A 21,742-nucleotide genomic window follows, 5' to 3' on the forward strand; every position below is an offset into this window, starting at 1 on the left:
TATTATAAATATATATTTATATATATATATATATATATTTTGAAGTCATGTGGTTCATTTGAACCTCTGAACAAAGGGTAGAGCCGCCCCTGGTCAAAATAGCCAAATATAGGAACAACTATTTCCTCTCACATCTTGATGTCATAAAATATTCAAATAGAATCCCAAAGAGGCCTATCATTTAAAAAAAATATATATATATATATATATTCAAATGTTGGTAGAATAAATTTCATGTCTTCTAATGTTTGTATTTTTACAAATAAAGATATTCATGAGTACAAAATTATTCTTACGTTTCTATATATGTTTATGTTTATGTTTATTTTGTTTATAAAAAAAATGTACATTTTTATTTTTGTTAATTTAAATGTTGTCTTCAAAATAATAATTTTATATGTGATATACCTATAACTTTTTTATAGGCTTTTTTAATATGTGGAAAGAACACTACATTTTTCTAGTGATTTATTTTAGCTATATACATAACGTAATTCCAAATGCGTCTGGTTTGAAGAAACCATTTTATTAGAAGGGCAGAGGTGGAAAAAAGGCAAAAGATAAATTATTTATACATACATACATACACGGAAAATTATTAAATACTCTGGGAGTACGCACATCATGTTTACTATATATTCGAATCTGCTTATTGCATTCATAAAATTTGTTTTCTACATTAACTAAAACTGTTCATTGTTTTCTCATAAAAATTGTTCATTGTTTTCTGTACGAACTATTTATAGTATTCTGCATAAAATTATTTTCTATTCAGCGTTATTTAAAAAATTGTTCACTCTCTTTTCTGCATAAATTATTTTCTATTTACTATTTAAAAAATTGTTCACTACTTTCCCATAAAACACTTAGTGAAATCGTGTTTTCTAAATTTAAATGCCAAATTTGAATGCTTTTTCGTGTTTGAATTTCACAATAATCGAATTTATTTTTCTGCATTGATAAAATCTATTTCTACATTAATATGATTTGCTCTCTGCACATCATATTTACTTTATATTCAAATCTGCTTACTGCATTCATAAAATCTGTCTTCCGCATTAATTAAAACTATTCATTATTTTCTCATAAAAACTATTCATTCAAGTACCACATTATTTTTTTTATTGCACAAATTCCAGGTCAGTAGTGTCATAGTGGAATGAAACTAAGAACTCAAGTTTACTAAACTCGAGTTTAGTGAGCTCGAGTACATAAAAAGTGGTAGATTTCCATTTAATTCCGAAACAGTGTTTTTTTGCTACAAATTTCTGAAAATGGTGGTATTTGGCCATTTTCACCTGATAATAAAACTCAAATAGGAAATTGAATTGTCAAAAGGAAGCCTTCAACCATTACTTGACTCTTTTTTTTTTTTTTTTTTGGGTGATAATCTGCAATATATCTATCAAATCAGAACAGATGAACAATCGCCCTTACAAGCAGAGTCTATGACTCCAGAGAGATTGTCCTTATTACAGCATAAAGGATCTCTATTGCGGAGAGTGAATTTTGCAGCAACATGTGCAGCTGAATTGCACTCCCTCTTGAGTCTTGACCCAACGAAAAAGACAGCCAGGAAAAGAAGATATAAGACTTAAGATACTACTAACTTACAACTAATAGACCATTTGGATGCTTCATCATCAGAGGTCAAGGGATCAAAATATTTCTTAGCATCTCCTTTGACTAAGATGTTATCCCAACGCTCCTAGCTTGTGATTGGCAAAGCCTATAGAGAGGATGGCATTTGCTTCAGTAACGAAGAAGCTTGGAACAAACCTTGATAACTTCGCCTCTGCCATCCCTTGCTACCTTAGCCAGGGCTGTGCAAGACTCGGCTAAGCTTAGCATTAAACCTTAGCATAACCCGATTGATGGCTGCAGTGAATGCCCATTTCGCCAGCAAATGAGTACCAAGAAAACTTTATCCTAATTCCTATCTTCACTTATTACCACAGCTAGCTCTCATTGACGATGTAGCTTTCTAGCAACTATTATCACTTTCGAAAGTGTCTTTATTTTTAACATTACCTTCATAACTTAAATTAAATGATGAAAAGTAACCATTGTAGAAATACCACTGATGATGGCATACAACGAAAAAAAAAAATTCCCCATTTCGGCCGTGTTTAATTTGTGATATTGTGCTTGCAAGTTACAATTGCAAGTTTGTAACTGACAATATATATATGCATGGACATTCATGATTCAAAAAGTTATAATATTTACCAGATTACAATAACTCAACATGAATGATTTTCTTTCAACTCATCACATGTTAACTAATTTTTTCAACCTAAGTAATCCGACCTAATCCACATAGTTTTAAAAAAATGTGTTTTAAAGTTATCGGTTTTATTTATTCAAGATCTTGATACTTGATTATGATTTACTTTGATATTTTCATAATTATTTGTTATAAAGTTGGAATATTGTATCAAATTGTAATAATTTATTGAATAATGAGTTTACATAATTTAATAAAAGTTTTTTTTTTTTATTAGGCTTGAAGAATGACTCAAACTCAATGACCCAACCCAACCCAATCCTTAGGGATTGGTTTATTTTTAGAGCTGCCATGGATTGTGTTGGCAATTTCTCAACCCAACGAGATCCAGGCTAAAAAATATCATAAACCCAACCTTAACTTAACTCGACCCATTCAAACCACTTGTTGTTGAGAAAAAATAAAAATTAAAGGGAAATGTTGACCAATGCCATATGGGCATTGGTTTATGAGCTATTTTTAAAAATATTTTATTTGAAGAATGATAAAATAATAAATATTATTGACAGTGTTTTATATTTTTTATAAAAGTTGTGTCAAAATTTTTCTATTTTACTTTATTAATAATTGCTTTAAAGACATCCGTTAACTTGGCCCAAAATTAAAAACGATGTACGACCACAAAAGATTGGCACGGCCTGCAGGCCCATTGGCGCTTTGATTGTTACTTGTTCCTCAATAGCACACTTGGATGATATCCGAGTGTCAATTAGCCCCTTGTAGTTACCCGAATGACAAGCCCACTTAACATGTTACATATAGTATCTCTCTTTGCTTCCCCCAATGCAAAGATAAAAACTTAATAAATCCAACTACATTGAAGTTTGGTGGATTCTTTTTTTTTTTTTTCCTTATAGTTTCTTGTTAATAGAAACTTAATAAATCCAACTACATTGAAGTTTGGTGGATTCTTCTCTTTCTTTCTTTTTCCTTATAGTTTCTTGTTAAGTGAGTATGACATTTCTTTATAATTTAGAGGTAATTTGATCAATCCTACCAACCTAGCCAACTTATTAAAACCACATATAGATATTTGAATGAGAAGTACTACTACGTCCACGACATTTACACAACAAATTCTAGAGATAAGTTTTTACTAGTTCTAATTTGAACTTACCATTGAAATTACTTTTTTGCCCACTAATAATAGCCATTAACAGCATATCACTTAAAATTTATTGTAAAAGTGTTGTGAAAATATTGTGAACATAGTATTTCTCTATTCTAATTCTCAAAGCAACTTGGCCACACATAAATCCATCAATCTCACAAGTTTCATGGGCTTTTAACTTTAGGGCTCCTCTCCAACTTTGAAGCCCATCGCATTTGATATTTCTAAAGATGGGCTATGACTCAGTCCATCTTTAAGCATTTTCGAGAATAGACCAGGTCATATTATATAGTTGTTAGTTACCCACTATTGTATTTGTTTCCCTTTTTTGGTAGAGAGACTTTAGATTCTTTTTTTTTAATGGGAAATGCTCATACTTTTTAAACTAAATGTTGAAATAAAGATATATCTTTTGCACACGCATGTGCCACTTGACTGGGACACTCCTCCAGCCAAACTGCCAAGCTCTCAACCTTTTGAGCATGCTGAGCTAACAAGTGGGCAGAGACATTTCCCTGCCTTTTAGTATGTAGAAAATCAAATGTCCTGAAGCACTGAGCTTTCCGCAACACACCTTGTATGATGTTCAGCACCGACGACACTGCCTCTCCAGTGCCGTGAACAGCGTTGATTATCAGCTGCGAGTCACCTTCAAACACCATATCCCTAAGTCCCACCTCCTCGGCAAATGTCATCCCAATCTCTAGAGCCTTCGCTTCTGTCTCTAACACACCGAGAGGTAAGTCCAGCTTCCTACACATGGCCGCGACCACGTTACCATCCTCGTCTCGCATGATCACACCCACATCGGATTGCTTAGATTTTGCGAATAACGCTCCATCTACATTGACTTTGAAGTAACTCGGCGGAGGAGGCTTACAGATAGCTATGTTTTGGGTGTTCGAACTAGATTGGCTCGGCTTCACATTGGCAAAATGGTAATCCTCCAATAATGTTAGAGCATTTATCACAATTATCGACCCTGGACGCTTCTTTCCTCCATGCCAAACCTCGTTTCGACTTTTCCAAATGCCCCAACAAATCGAGACCCACCTTTCCAGCACCCCTTGTTGTGTTTCCCAACAAATCCAAAGTCTACTAAAGGTATCCAAGGAACTCCATGACTCTTGAACGTTGAAAGGCAGAGAAAGTTTGCAAGAACTCCATGCCTCTGTACTACAGTTACAAAAACAGAGCAAGTGCATGGTAGTTTCAACATGCCTACCGTAGTCTTCGCATATATTGTTGGCTGTGATCTTTCTTTGAAAGAGAGATTCTTTAGTGGCCAAGATACTATTACAGGCCTTCCAAGCAAAATGCTTGATTCTGTTTGGCAAGTTCATCCTCTACACCCCTCTCCATACTCCATGCAATTTTGTTGGGTCTAAGCAACTGGCGTTACCACCCTCTGCCTCAATTTCCCTAGCCAGCCTATAAGCATTCTTCACGGTAAATCTTCCTTTCTTATCTTCAGCCCAAACCATTCTATCAATAGCGACCGAATCACTAATGGGAGTGCTTAGAATCGCCTCTACATCTTGGGGTAAGAAAAGCCTCCTAACTAGCTTTATGTCCCACTCCTTACTCCCCTCTTTCAGTAATTCACAAACCATTTTAATTTGGTTCCCAGGCCATTTAGGTGAGACCACCTTATAAATGCTCCGAGTAGTGAGCCACTAGTCTTGCCAAACATGTATGCGACAACCATCACAAACCTGCCATCTTAAACCATGTTTTACCAGATGTTGGGCTGCCATGATACTCCTCCAAGCAAAGGAAGCATTCTTACCTATCTTAGCCTCCACAAAGTCCCCATTAGGGAAATATTTAGCCTTGTAGACCCGAGAAAAAAGGGACGATGAATTCGTTTGAAGTCTCCAGCCCTGTTTAGCTAAAAGGGCTAGGTTGAAGGATTTCAGGTCTCTAAAGCCCAGCCCCCCTTCTTCCTTTGGGCGGCACATTCTATCCCAGCTCATCCAAGCCACCTTCTTTTCATTCTTCACTTGTTCCCACCAAAATTGTCTCACCATTCCAGTTATCTCCTTACAAAGCCCATTGGGAAGTTTGAAACAGCTCATAGTATAAGAAGGAACTACCTGTGCAACTGCCTTGATCAATACCTCTTTCTTCACATTTGACAGAAGCTTTTCCTTCCAACCTGCTAGCTTGGAAGCCAGTTTTTGTTTCAACTATGCAAATGTGTTCTTCTTAGACTTGCCAATCAACGACGGAAGGCCCAGATAAGATTCATAAGGTTTGATAACCTAGGCACCAAACATGGTCTTGATGAATTCCTATGTGCGTGTAGGTGTATTGCGACTAAAGAAGAGGGCCGACTTGTTCCTATTTAATTGCTAACCTGAGGAAAACTCATAGACTTGCAAAATTCTCTGCACTTCAACCCATTCCTTCTCCGTTGATTTGCAAAATATCAAACTATCATCCGCAAAGAATAAGTGTGAAGTTCTTGGCCCCCTAGCCAAGGCAACCACACCATTCAATTCCTTCCTCATCGACGCCTTATGCAATAGAGCCGACAAACCTTTAGAACACAAAAGGAAGAGAAAAGAGGAGAGAGGATCCCCTTGTCTAAGGCCTCGGGTAGGAGTGATTAATCCGCAAGGTTGGCCATTAAGTCTAATAGCATATGTAACAGAGGAAACACATGCCATTACAATACAAATCCACCGCTCATGAAACCCTAGCTTCTCCATTATTTTTTGCAAACACCTCCACTCCACCCGGTCATAGGCCTTACTCATATCCAGCTTGAAAGTCATTTCACCAACCCTGCCTTTCCTCTTCCTGTGAATATGATTCATTAATTCATGTGCCACAAGGATATTATCAGTGATGAGCCTATCCACTACAAAGGCACTTTGGTTTTCACAAACTATATCCTTCAACACAACCCTCATTCGGTTAGCTACTACCTTGGAGGCAAGCTTATATGCCACATTACATAAACTTATAGGCCTGTAGTCAGTGACTCTAGAGGGGTTTTTTGTCTTAGGAATGAGCACAATGTGGGTTTCATGAAACTTAAGGGGAGCAACACCATGATTAAGAAAGTCTACTACAGTTTGTATGACAATAGAATTTATAGTAGGCCAATAATGTTGAAAAACAATGGAGGCATACCATCAGGACATGGAGCTTTCAGCGGGTGCATTTGCTTAAGGGCTCTCTCAACCTCGGCAATCCTAAAATCCTGCAATAAGACTACATTCATTTTGTTAGTAACTTTAGGGTGTACAGCATCTAACAAATCTTCACTAATTGTTGGATTTGAAGAAGTGAAGAGCTCTTGGAAATATTCAACAAGAATATGACCCATGATATCTTCCTCATCCTGCTAGTTACCATTAGAGTCCAAAAGCCGAGTAATGGTGTTCCGTTGATGCCTATTTGAGGCTTTCTCATGGAAGAAGGACGTATTACTATCTCCTGAATTCAGCCAACAGTTCCTTGACCGCTGCTTCCACATCTCTTCCTCTGCCAAAAGCATCCTGTTAAGCTCCCCTTTTGTGTCATGTATCTCTTCCATGTTTGCCTCACCCCCTGGTAAGCACTCCAACCATTGAAGCTTCTTAGAGAGTGAAGCTATTTTCCAACCTATATGGCCAAAGTTTGTCCTGTTCCAGCTTTGCAGAAAAGACCTACACTCATCCATGCACCGCCCAAATTGATTTTGGCCTCCAAGAATTCGTCCTTTCTTCCAAGCCTCCTTCACTACTCCCTCGCATTCTTCCTCCTTAATCCACATAGCCTCGAACCTGAATAACCGCTGCCTTTTTTTATTCCTACTTTTAGGTGGGAAGGCTTTAAGAATCAGTATGTTATGGTCTGAAGAGCAAGTGGCCACATTGTATAGTCTTAACCCAGGAAACAAAGAAGCCCAGTTTATGGAGACCAAAGCCCGATCAAGTCTCTCCCGGACCCATCCACGCGCCCCTAACCGCCTACTCCAAGTGAATTCTGGGCCTACGAAGCCCATGTCCCTAAGTTTGCTTTTGTTGATAGTTGATAAGAATGCTCTCATCTGCCATTCAGGTCTCTCACCCCCTCCTACCTTTTCTCCCCTATGACATATCTTGTTGAAATCTCCCATGCAAACCCAAGGAAGCTCACACCTAGTGCTCAAATTTACTAATAGCGACCAAGACTTCTCTCTTTTGTTGGTTTCAAGGTGGCCATACAATCCGGTAAAACGCCATTTCTTTTTCCCAGCATCCTCCGTGATAATCACATCTATGTGTCTCGGGGAAAAAGTTTGCACCTCCACTAGCAACGACTCCTTCCATAACAAGGCTAAACCCCCACTTCGGCGAACACTAGGAACTATCATGCCTTGGCTTCTTTCCAATTTATGCTTAATCTCAACCATTTCCTCCACATTAAACTTGGTTTCCATAAGGAACACCAAGGTGGAATCTTCCTCCAAAACAAATTTTTGGAGAGTGCTAACTGTCCAAGGGTTCTCAAGCCCTTGACAGTTCCAACATATAGCACTTACTGTTCCCAGCGGGGCTGTAGCGCAACCGCCACCGATCCCATTTGTGTTGCCAACAGTTTACCAAAAGTAGCAACTTCCTTTACTAACTTGGGTTTCTTTCTAGCCCCAGCATTCTCCAATACTTCTTCAAGGGGAGCACGTGACTTACGTTTTAGCCCCACCTCTACCTCCTCTATATCCATTCAAGTTATCTCCGTCAAGGCATTCACCTTCTGCAAGTTGGATGTGTGTATCCCCACATTTTCTTTTCTGGGCTTGCATGCATGTGTGTGAGGCTTTTTTCGGTTTGGGCTCTTGGCTTTTCTAATAAATCCTCTTTCATTTGCATTTGGCATCTTAGGCCCACTTTGGAATAATTGTAGTTCATTCACTTGGTCCAGTGATTTATTTATTTCAGCAAGCCCATCATTGTCTTTTGTATGGCCCATTACATCCTGCGGCCCACTTGAAAGTAACCCAACTCCCAGGCCAAGCACTGACTCGTCACTCACCACCTTTTCATCTTGGTTTACTGACACCGACTTCTCCGACTCCAATATTCGTACCTTGGAAACCATCTGCACGTTACCTCCCATGTCAGCTTTACCGAAAATCTTGGCGTCAATCTCCCTTAACTGCTCCTCGAAATCTGGTTTTTCTTTTTCCCCAGTCAGCTTTTCCTTGAATTTCTCGCTTTGCAATATCATGCTTTCCACGTCAGCCCTTTCCTCGTTAGTCTCCACATCTCCTTTGTATTGACGGCGCTCAACGGAAGCTGTCGTTTGCTTACCAGACTACCTCACGCCTTCTGTCATCTCCACGCCCATCTGCCCAAGTCTTGCTCTCTCCCCTGCTTGCTGTCCCATCACCAAATGCGATTTCTGCAACCTATCTGGAGTCGCACGCAGCCAAGGACCATATTGCTTGTCCTCTACTTTTATCAGGACTGCCCTGCGTATCCACTCTATACATTCCTTCACATCATGGTGAAGTCTACCACACAAGTAGCAAAATACAGGTAGACATTCATACTTGAACTCAACCCATCGTGATTCCAAGCCTCCCATACGCACCAAACTCCCCCGGATTAACGGTTGCGATATGTCCATCTTTACTCTAATTCTCAGATAACATCCCAGATTCAACCCTTTATCCCTTACATCCACCTTTTCAACCTTGCCCAAAATTCCTCCAATACTTAAACCCGCTTCCCTTGTCTGGCTCAAGGTTGGTAAGCCGTGAATCTAAACCCAAAAAGCAGCTTCATGAAAAGTAAGAGATGAGACCAACTCACTCACTTTTAACTTATGCGGCAGAAGAATGTACTTGTCAAAGGACCACGGCCCTTGCAAGAGAACCCTGTCCAGATCTTCCTTTACCTGGAACGAGAATAAAACTCTATTCTATCCCAAATCGCTTACCTCAAAGTCCCTTTTGGTTCTCCACACTGATTGTAGGGCCCGCCCTATAGCTTCTACATTCACTCTCCGCTTGGTGTAGAACTTCCCAGCAAGAACCAAGCCTTGGTCTACCCCAGGAGGGGCTAGATCAACTTCGCTTCTTTCCCTCTCTGAGAGTTTGATGTTTGCGCACTTTGTCGTGATAGCATCCATTCGTACTGAGTCACTAATTTCCACCGTCAAGCGGAGAAAAGAAATTGCCTAAAGGCAAAGGAGTTTCACCCCCAGGTTACGCCGAACCTAGAGAGAAAAAATTAGATTCTTTGTTAACGGTAAGGAACTTCCCCACCAAAGTAGAGGTCACACGGCACCCATTTTACATTACCAACTGAATGCGACACATAGCCTAAGGTTTGCTTGCTCTTCCTACCGCCACTTCCCCAAATTTCTCCTATACTTTTTACTTTTGACTCAAATACCATACATATCCTTATAACTTTTGCAATTTACTCTACCATGCATCAATTCAGTCTTACATTTTCTTCTCCCAAAAAAAAAAAAAAAAAATTCAGTCTTACATCTATATCCCAATTTAATATCATTATTTAATAAATAAATAAAAATCAGTCTTACATCCTAAATAATTAGTTGCTGCATGTTGACCATGGGATGTAAAATAGCATTAGTGGTTGAAAAGTTTACTAAAAAATACATGATTGATTAACATAATGAATAAAAATTCAAACTAGCAAAATTAAAAAAAAAAAAAATTGGAGAAAATCAATCACTTTTTAATTATAATTTATTTAGTGTTTGATTAATTTAGTAAAATAAAACTTGTGATTTTTGGGTTTTAATTTGTTTCAAGTAAAATTTTATATTTTTGAAATCGAGATGATCATGAGGATGTGAAATTAAAGCCTTTCAAAAGCTGTTGTGGCAATACAAAAGAAAAATCTTAAAGAGTCTCAATCAACTATAATTTAATCAATATTTGTTTAGTGTTGGGTTGCATTCATCAAGTGAAACTCAAGATGTAGAAGTTTTGTTTGGTTTCAACTTTCAACTAACGTGTAATAGTCAAACCAAGATAAGTATCACATAAAATTAGCAAATAAATACTTAATGAATATTAACCACATAAAAAAATTAAAAAAAAAAACTAGAGAATTTCTTAGAATAGACCAACCGTAATTTATTTAAAATAGTAAATGTAATTTAATTAAATTTATTTATGTTTAAGTTACTTTACTTAAATAAAACTCGTAATATATGAGTTTTAATTGGTTTCAATTAATGCTAATGTGACAGCACATGAAGAAATCTTAAGAAAAGTCAACAAAACATAATTTAATTAGTGATTGTTTAGAGTTGGGTTGGTTTAAATCAAATGAAATTTATAATAAACAAGTTTTAATTGGTTCTAGCTAACATGGAATATTTTTTTTTTTTTTTTTTACAATTCTATGTGAAAATATTTTTATAATTAATTCATAAAATAGTAATAAATAAAAATTCAAACCATATAATTTGTTAGAAAATATCAAGAGTATTTAACAAAACCTTGTTTAGAGAAATGAAGCATAATTTTTCGAATTTATTTAGTATAAAGTTACATCCTTTAGTAAAAAAAAAAAAAAATCATACATCATGAGTTTTAATTATATTTGGTTAAGCTACCATGAGCCTCATGGCGACACAATAGGAATTTCTAATGCATTGTCAACCAAGTATAATTTAACTAATATTTGTTTAGTGTCAAGTTACTTTAGCCAAATAAGACTCATGATATGTTAGTTTTATTTAGTTTAAAATTAAAATTTTGACCTGAAAAAATTAGAGATTTCAATAGCAATAAATATTAATACAAAAGAAAATCTTAAAGAGTCTCAATCAACTATAATTTAATCAATATTTGTTTAGTGTTGGGTTGCATTCATCAAATAAAACTCAAGATGTAGAAATTTTGTTTGGTTTCAACTTTCAACTAACATGTAATAGTCAAACCAAAATAAGTATCACATCAAATTTGCAAATAAATAATTAATGAATATTAGCCACACACACCAAAAAAAAATGAAAAAGAAGAAGATAAACTAGAGAATTTCTTAGAATACACTGTTGATGCTCATTTTGGAAGAAGCCCAATAGCAGGAAGAAGCCCAACAATATGGGTAGAAAAGAGTTAGTAAATTGAGAGAGAAACTACTCAGCCTGAGTGGCAGGAACAAGGAGTCATAGGCCCATGGAGTAAATAAATGGGCCTTAAGGAAAGCAAATGGGCTTAAAGGAGCCCAGAGAAAGAGAAGTAGTAAACCCATGGGCATTGAGATGTAGAAAACTAAGAATGGGCCACACAGCAAGCCTTAGGTAATGAGGTAAGAAAGTAAGGGGTTGATGGCAAGCCCATGAACCCCAAAAGTGAAGGATATGGTAATTGGGCTCGGAAAGCCCAAAAGAGTTAGCAAAGGCCCATGGGAATGCAGAATTAGAATGAGCTAAGGATGCCCAAGGAAAGGAAATGGGCCAAGGATGCCTAAGGAGAAAGAAATGGGCCAAGGAAGCCCGTAAGCAATTGAATGGGTCAAGAAAGCCCGAAGTAGCATGAATGCAAGCCCAACAATAATACTAGGCCACTGTAATTAAGTAAAAAAAAAGCACACAGCAAGCCCAAAAGAGGTCTAGCAAGCACAAATTAAATAATACCATAGTAGGAATAGCAGAATGTCATGGTAGAAATACTAGCAAGCCTACAGAAGGAGCAAAGAATAGGTTAAAGAGAAAAAGGAATGCAATCAAGCAAGGCCCAGCCCTTGAAGGAAGCAAGCCATAAAGGATGAAGACTCAGAAACCCATTCACACCATAAGAAGTCAAGGATGAGCGGCAGAATGCACAAATGAGCTTTCAGACCATGGCAAACGCATGAATAGAGACGAGCTTTCAACATACACAGGAATTAGAACACGTGCAAGGCCTATGCACTACCAACCTATACCCAGCCAAGCACAGATTAAATAATACCATAGCAGGAATAATAGAATGTCACGGCAGAAATACTAGCAAGCCTACAGAAGGAGCAAAGAACAGGTTAAAGAGAAAAAAGCCCGCAATCAAGCAAGGCCTAGCCCTTGAAGGAAGCAAGCCATAAAGGATGAAGACTCAGAAACTTATTCACACCATAAGAAGTCAAGGATGAGTGGCAGAATGCTTAAACGAGCTTTCAGACCATGGCAAACGCATGAATAGCAGACGAGCTTTCAACATACACAGGAAGTGAAACACATGCAAGGTCCACGCCCTACCAACCTATACCCAGCAAATACCCAGCCAAGCACAAATTAAATAATACCATAGCAGGAATAATAGAATGTCACGGCAGAAATACTAGCAAGCCTACAGAAGGAGCAAAGAACGGGTTAAAGAGGAAAAAGCCCACAATCAAGTAAGGCCCAGCCCTTGAAGGAAGCAAGCTATAAAAGATGAAGACTCAGAAACCCATTCACGCCATAAGAAGTCAAGGATGAACGACAGAATGCACAAACGAGCTTTTAGACTATGGCAAACGCATGAGTAGCAGACGAGCTTTCAACATACACAGGAAGTGGAGCACGCGTAAGGCCCATGCACTACCAACCTGTACCTAGCCAATACAAAAGTGGTGGGTCATGAGCCAGAGGTAAAAGAGGGTATGGTCTGACGGTGGGGAGAAGGGAAAGCCTATTCTGGGGTTCCCGCTCATATTCTTTTAGGGATGATGTCTTGCTGGGATGACATACTACCCAAAAGAAGGCAAGATGAGTTAGAATCACTAGATACATGCCATGAGGGACAGCAAGAGAGAGAATGCCATAATGAGCAAGCAAACAAAATAGCATTTTTTGTCTGGTAATGGGGAGTGGCACATCCAGCACATGTAAATGGTGGTGGCTGGACAACTGACAAACTAGTGGGTGGTCGGGAGGAACACCCTAAACCAAACAAAAGTGGTTAAAGGCTAAAATGGTAAAAATCCAGTCACGGTAGACAGTGTATAAAGGATCCTTGCTGTGCACAGTATCATGACCACGACAATAGTAATCACTATGAGAGAATCACTACAATACTACATGGGTAAGCACTGAGAAAAAGGGAAAACGAGAGAGAAAGAAAAAGTAGCAAAACAGAGAAAAAGGAAAGAAAGAATTAGAGGACCTCTTGTTTTAATTAAGGACCTCTTGCTTGCTTTGCCTAACAGTAACGTCTTTCCTTTATCATTGTTTTTTTTATTACATTTACCTGCCATTACTTTTTTGTGGCAACTTCGCCTGCCATGGGCATATGACTAAAGTTTCGGCAAACGGGATATAGTTTGTGCGCAAGTCGGATCAAGATGAGTTGCAATTGGACTGGTCCCAACTCTCTTATCCAGAACACTTAGGCCCAGTGTAGCAAAAGGCAATCCAACCCAAAATCACAAAAGAACCACCACATAGACCAACCGTAATTTATTTAAAATAATAAATGTAATTTAATAAAATTTATTTATGTTTAGGTTACTTTACTTAAATAAAACTCGTGATATATGAGTTTTAATTGGTTTCAATTAATGCTAATCTGACAACACATGAAGAAATCTTAAGAAAAGTCAACCAAACACAATTTAATTAGTGATTGTTTGGAGTTCGGTTCGTTTAAATAAAATGAAATTTATAATAAACAAGTTTTAATTGGTTCTAGCTAACATGGAATAATTTTTTTTTTTTTTACAATTCTATTTGAAAATATTTTTATAATTAATTCATAAAATAGTAATAAATAAAAACTCAAACCATATAATTTGTTAGAAAATATCAAGAGTATTTAATAAAACCTTGTTTAGAGAAATGAAGCATAATTTTTAGAATTTATTTAGTATAAAGTTACATCATTTGGTAAATAAAAAAAAAAAAAAATCATACATCATGAGTTTTAATTGTATTTGGTTAAGCTGCCATGAGACTCATGGCGACATAATAGGAATTCCTAATGCATTGTCAACCAAGTATAATTTAACTAATATTTGTTTAGTGTCAAGTTACTTTAGCCAAATAAGACACATGATCATTCTCAAAAAAAGAAAAAAAGAAAAGAAAAAAGACTCATAATATGTTAGTTTTAATTAGTTTAAAATTAAAATTTTTACCTGAAAAAATTAGAGATTTCAATAGCAATAAATATTAATACAAAAGAAAATCTTTAAGAGTCTCAATCAACTATAATTTAATCAATATTTGTTTAGTGTTGGGTTGCATTAATCAAATAAAACTCAAGATGTAGAAGTTTTGTTTGGTTTCAACTTTCAACAAACATGTAATAGTCAAAACAAAATAAGTATCACATCAAATTTGCAAATAAATACTTAATGAATATTAGCCAAAAAAAAAAAAAACAAACTGGGGAATTTCTTAGAATAGACCAACCGTAATTTATTTAAAATAATAAATGTAATTTAATAAAATTTATTTATGTTTAGGTTACTTTACTTAAATAAAACTCGTGATGTATGAGTTTTAATTGGTTTCAATTAATGCTAATGTGACAGCACATGAAGAAATCTTAAGAAAAGTCAACCAAACATATTTAACTAGTCGCTAACCCGTGCTATGCACGGGAACCTACCTATTTGTGAGGTAGACTAAAATAATTTTATAAAGCCTTAAATTGATTAAGAAACTACACCATTATATGATTTATTCTTCTATGATTTCAATTTGTGTTACAATTTGATGAAGAAACCATTACTTGAACGTGCAATGGCTTATAAAAAATTTGTCAGACAATTTCAGATACAGCAAAAAATAACTCAAAAATTCAAATATTAAAACTTCTGAAAGACCAAAAAATATTAAAGAATCAAATGATTCACTGCATAGAAATTATTGAAACAAAACAAAATATATATGACTAAAAAATAGAAAACTATAAGAAAAAGATTGGGTTACATTCAAAAGAATAATCCATGGCTATAGGTTTGCACCCTATCATAAAATATCACATTAGTGAAGTAGAAAGATGATAATAATAATAATAACATCAATGTTTGAGTTTGAGTTTAAGTTGGACTTGTTAGAGAAATCCTTCATACATTTTCAAACAGAACCACTTAGGAGAAACAAATGTAGTCAAATGTATTCAGTAAACTGTATCAATAGGATCAAGTTTCCAAATCTAAGTAACAGATGATAGAACCACTCAGGTTTAATTTATTAAAAAAAAATACTAATATATTCGAAAATTTAGCTTCTTCTAAACTATTTATTCATAACCAATTTAGATGTGAGCATAACGGTTAGTATTACCTAGATATAGTCTTCTCGTTCTTCTAGCCATCCTTCAGAACCTTATCTTGGATTTGGTGTGGCACCAACATATTTGAGTCACTAATCTCTTTTAAATTAGAACAGATTTCGGTTCCCTTGTCCAATACAGCGAACTTGGAATGAGTTTTTTGCTTCCTAGCTCTTCTAGTAACTTTTGTTGGACACGCTTTTGATTCTCTCATCTACTCTTTGCTATCTAGGCATATTGAAAAATTAATAACAGATAACAGGAAAAAATACTCAATATCAAAGCATCATAAATAAGGGGGTGGGAAATAATTGCATCAAGCATTTAAAAAAGAAAAAAAAAAATCTATAGGGCTAAATCCACATTTGCATGTGTGTTTAACCATTGTCATTCCACAGTTGCCACATTGCAATGAAATTTTCAATGTTAGACATGAAATCAATGTCTATGGAAATTTGGAAGCCCTACCAAAAAGGTAAGCATAAACAAAGAAACCAAGATTTTGAATAAGAAATTTAACAAAAACCAAGTGATCAAAGATACCCATTGACAAAAAAAAGATTTAATAATAATAATCACATATCAGAATTTGGATTTCCAAAAGACACGAATTCAAAATAACCATTTCCAAAAATACTCTCTGCTCCCTACGCTAATAGGAAATACCTGTTAACTTACTATTACATTAAGCGGAATAACGTGTTTTTTCTTTTTTAACTATACATGAGGTATAAGTTTAAGTGGGTATTTATCCTACGTGGCATAACATGAAACATTTTAATAAACCATCAACTTAACTGTTAGTATTATAACAGGGGGGCATTATTGAATCAATTTGGTTCCTTCCCTTTATATCTACAACTCTGTATCTTTCACTTTTTAAAATTTTGAAAAATGCAGCAAAAACATGCATGTGCAGAATTTGGTCAGAAGCAGAAGAAAAAAAAAAAAAAAGCTTGTAATGTCGAATGCTCATAGGACCAAGACTAAATTGGTTTAAAATGTAAATTCAATGTTCAACAAGCATTTGATTGTAATTTAAGCGGTTTATTTTTTTTATTTATAGTGAGAGGCTTTCAAACGGTGTTGTAGCAGTAAAAGTTAAAATTTTAAGATTACTGAAACGATGTATCGTGCGGGTTTTTTTAACTTAAAGCTGTAAATAATCTGTATATCAATAATCATGAACATATATAAAACTGATTTAGGAGTAAGCATTATTTTAAGAAAATAACTCACTCAGAAAAGATGGATTATGGATAGGAATTTCGAAGCTAATGAAACAATCTATGCTTGATCTGCCAAAAAAAAAAAGAGAGAGAAAATTAGAGGAGCAATGAAGCGTGACTGGAGATATAGATGAGAGAAGCGGATGATAGATGGGTGAGGAAATACCATTTGATGTGAATGTCATAGGCAACAGAGAAGATTATCATTTTTATATATGTGTGAAAAAAAATGTAAACTTTCTTTAATTGCTAAGATTAGCATTCCTTTTTTTTTTTTTTTTTGAGGGAGGTGGGGGGGGTGGTGATAGTCTGATTAGCATTCCTAAGATAAGTATTTGAATTATAAAAAAAATGTCGCATCAAATACCAAGCATAAAATTTAAAATAAGAACAACAGTAAAAGCCTTAATATTGTTCACATTTATTTCTTTTCCAGTACAATTCCAGCAACAAATGAAGCATCATCAAATTAATAACCTTTCACACATTTTTTACTGCTTAGTTTCTAACAAAACCAAAAACTCAAACTTTGCTCATTCAATCTGTCCCCAATTGAACCAAAAACGAATTCCAATTTCCCTCATCATTCCCCCACTTAATCCTCCATTTTCTCAACAACCAATCAAAAACCTCATTGTTTCTAATTACGCAAACTAAATAATCCCTTGAGTTATACTCTTTAAAGAAAAATAACAAATAAAAATGCATATATAATCACAGCTTTCTTGGGAAAGAAACAGAGATGGAAAGCAAGAGAGAAAAAGTGAGTTAGGGCAAGAAGGAAAGAACCAAACAAATAATATCAAAATTTGAAATCTACAAATCATAACAGAAAATCCCAAAACATCTAAGCAAATATCTAAATCTATACCTATCCAACCAAAATACCCAAAAACTAAGTCATATTAAATACCCAGATATAAGAAAGGGGAAAAAAATAACTGGTGGCAATTTCGACGATCTGATGATGGCAGGTAAATGGCCTGAACGGAGTTATTGGCACTTAGATTTCTCTTCCTCAATCTCAATTCATGTGTGTGCCTGCGGTTTCGGTGTTCTGAGTCTGGCGAGGGAACGGATGGCGGCGGAAAATCTGACAGTAATCTTGTTTTGCCTCTTTCTCTTCTCTGTTTCTCTCTCCGTGTCCCAGGCCTCATCGCCTCCCTCTATTTCCATCTCTGTGTGTATCGTATTTCTATCTCTCTTTCTCTGCTTCTTTCCCCGTTTCCTCATCGCCTCTCTCTCTCTTTCATCGCCTCTCTATTTCGATCTGTGTGTATATGGAGGTGCAGTAAAGAATCGCAAGTTTGAGTCTGAATTTTGATCGGGAAATATGATTTTGGTTTTAGGGTCTGCTTTTTTTTTTTTTTTTTTTTTTTTTTTTTTTTTTTTTTGTGGATAAGCGGCGTGAAAGGGTGTCTTTTATTTCGTTTTTTTTTAATGTTTTTTATTAATATTGTGCTGACGTGGAAATTTGTGGAAGTTTCAAAAGTTTCGGTTTTATATATATATATATATATATATTGATTAGTGATTGTTTGGAGTTGGGTTGGTTTAAATCAAATGAAATTTATAATAAACAAGTTTTAATTGGTTCTAGCTAACATGGAATATATATTACCATTCTATGTGAAAATATTATTTGTAAGGACACAATTCTCTGGCGGCCCAATAAGGATGTTGGGCTCGCGTACGAAAGATCCCTCACAATATAATTTGTAGAGAGTGGGCTTAAAAAGCTAGCCGCTGGTCACGGGGCGGTGTCCGATCCTGGTTTTAGAAGAGTTCAGGTAGAAAAAGGAGTTGGGCTTGAACATTTAAGCCCTAAGACGTCGCACCCTATGGGATGGGACTCCTCGGAGTTGATCCGAGGACCATTGAAGCCATTCCCCGGTTATCCAACGACGGACTTTCTTCAATGAAGTCCGGTGTTGTTGAGAGGTTCTCCCCCATATGATCCTTCTCCTTTTGAGGGTAGGCTAGGATCCCCTTTAGATTTACTTACTTTCTTCTTTTATATTCGTCCGTGTTGATTGTCCTTCGTCCACGTGTAGGTTCAATCTATACAAGACTGATATTTGTCCCATCAGTCTAATCCCAGAATTGTTGGGTATGGTTGATAAGGCTGCAGAGTACGGCTCTGTCATGTGTTGGGTCTTATCTGGAAGGGTAGTAAGGATAACTTCCCCAAGATATTTTGGATCTCCTCACGAATTCGTCCCTATACCTGTTTTACCCCTTTATTTCGGTGGGATTCAGGATCTGCCGAGGACTGAACCGTCCTCGGCTGCCTCCCAAAAATTGTTTTGTGCTCTGTATTGCAGAGTTTGGGCCACAGCTCTCCTTGGATTGGGCCTTCGGACTTCCCAGGAGCAATTGGGCTTGGCCCTTAAATTATTGGGCCCCACATTATTTATAATTAATTCATAAAATAGTAATAAATAAAAATTCAAACCATATAATTTGTTAGAAAATATCAAGAGTATTTAATAAAACCTTGTTTAGAGAAATGAAGAATAATTTTTAGAATTTATTTAGTATAAAGTTACATCTTTTAGTATGAAAATAAAATAAAATAAAAATAAAACATACATCATGAGTTTTAATTGTATTTGGTTAAGCTGCCATGAGACTCATGGTGACACAACTGGAATTCCTAATGAATTGTCAACCAAGTATAATTTAACTAATATTTGTTTAGTGTCAAGTTACTTTAGCCAAATAAGACTCATGATATGTTAGTTTTAATTAGTTTAAAATTAAAATTTTGACTTGAAAATTTTAGAGATTCCAATAACTGATGTAGACAGTAGACGTAGTAGCCAAGGCGAATTACCATAAGAAAATTCTAATACTTCTATTTTACTATTATGGCATCAAACTCCTACTGGTTATTGCAACAATGACCAATTTGGCCTAACATATTGAAAAGTAGTGTGGGGATTATAGTGTCACTATGTCTAGATCGTTGAAAGTTCTAAATAATACAAATGGGAAAATACATAGACATACTGTATTACTCACATTTTTACACACACTTGAAATAAACTAATAAAATCTTGATTTTTATATATTTCAAGCATGTACGTAAGAATATGACTGATCTATATATATAATAATAGGTGAAGTTGAGAGAAACTCAAATTATAATTCCAAATTAGAGTTCAAATTTTGCGTCATGTGTCCTAAATTATTTATTTTTAAAGAGTTTTATTTCTTAATTTTAAAATCAAATGTGGGATTACATATCATAAATATTCATCCAAGTGAGTTATTAAGTATAAAAACCAAAAAATTTAGAATAAATGAATCGTTAAAAAAAAAAAAAAAAGTGCTTCACAATAATTTTTAAAAAAAATATTGACAATTTACATTTTATACCTAATTATTATATCCTTACAAAATTTTTTAAAGAGTTAACAAAATATAAAAATGACTATCAATAGTATCTAAATTATATATTATACATCTTATTGTATATTTTTTAAGTGTATTCATGTATATGCATGGAGTTATAAGCTAGTAAGGCATAAATAATCTACCCAATACAAATAAACTTGTAACCAGTGCCCGGGAAGCCTAACTCCTGAATCCTGAAATTAATCAGCACTCTCTCCCAGTACTCTTTTCGAATTCAGAAAAATTAAAAGTAGGGTTTTTTTTGTTTTTTTTGTTTGTCTCAGTGAATGTTTTATAATATCTTATAATGTATATTGGCCTCGTATAACCAAAATTTTTTTTTCCCCTTTCATTTATCTCTGCTTTATGCTGTATATTTTCAAATTCCTTTCAAAATCATTAATTAACAATTTATCACTTTGAATTAAAGGTTTGTCAATATAAATTCTCTCTCACACACATATATATGATTAGGCCTGTTCAAGAATTCACCGGCGCCGACAAAACCGCCCGAAACCGCGCCGATCCGACCGCTGAAAGCTCCACCGAAGGTTCTCGGCGCGATGATCGGTAGGCTTTTTTCGTTACCGAAGTCGGCCGGTGCGGTGGCCGGCAGCAAGATCTGCAAACAGAAGAGATACCGAACCAAACCGATATATATATATATATATATATATATATATTTAACTTATACATATATAATATATAATCATTCATCAGTTTTAAAATAAAAGAAATTGAGAGCGAGAGAGAGAGAGAGAGAGAGTACCAATTTGGCGTGAAACTGAGAGAGGCGTGAAACTGAAAGAAGCAAATGAAGAAGAAGGAAAAATAGGGTTTAGGTTAATTTAGTTAGAAACGACACCGTTTCATTTATTTATTTATTTTTTTTTAAATCTGATTCAAAATGACGCCGTTTTGGAACCATTTTAAAATTTTACTATCAGGTTCAAAACGGCGTCATTTTAGTGTTAGAATTTTTTTTTTTTTTAAAAAAAAAAAAAAAAAGGAACGCTAGGAACGACGTCATTTTATTTAGAGGTTAGGTTAAATTTGAAAAATCTTTAGTTAGACGCAGACCTCTCCTCACTCTCTCTCATCCGCCTCTTCTCTCTCTCTCTATCTGTCTCTCTCTCTACATCTCCGCCTCTCTCCCACCTACCTCCGTTGCTCACCACCACTCACCAACAGCGTCTTCTACAGCTTGATGGCAATGTTCTCCAAGCTTTCCTCTCTCTTCTCTCCTTTGTCATGGCTGTTATATAGAAATTTATAGAGTATGTTTTGATGCTCAATAACAGGTATGTGAATTTGTATAATGCTCAATACCTAGGCTACCTCTCCTTGGCTCCTTGCCATGCTTCTATAAATATTGGGAATTTGTTTGGAAATTTTGTGTGGAAATTAGATATATATATATATATATATAGAACATGTTTGTTTGTTTGTTTTTATTTTTTTTTTTTTTTTTTATTTTTGAATATTTGGGTTGTTTGATAATTCTGTGTGGCTTG

General features: G+C 35.4%; 1 protein-coding gene across 1 annotated transcript; it reads right to left on the bottom strand.

Moving 5' to 3' along the window:
* Window positions 1-3,778: 3,778 nt before the first annotated feature.
* LOC115955973 lies at window positions 3,779-4,603 on the bottom strand. The gene has a single exon (XM_031074405.1). The coding sequence runs from the start codon at window positions 4,601-4,603 to the stop codon at window positions 3,779-3,781; it is 825 nt and encodes a 274-aa protein (XP_030930265.1).
* Window positions 4,604-21,742: the final 17,139 nt, after the last annotated feature.

This window comes from Quercus lobata, chromosome 1, assembly GCF_001633185.2.
Source record: "Quercus lobata isolate SW786 chromosome 1, ValleyOak3.0 Primary Assembly, whole genome shotgun sequence".
Classification (NCBI taxonomy): Eukaryota; Viridiplantae; Streptophyta; class Magnoliopsida; order Fagales; family Fagaceae; genus Quercus; species Quercus lobata.

Excerpts from the sequence above, each read along its gene's own strand:
- LOC115955973 (XM_031074405.1), bottom strand. The coding sequence starts at position 4,603 with ATGCACTTGCTCTGTTTTTGTAACTGTAGTACAGAGGCATGGAGTTCT.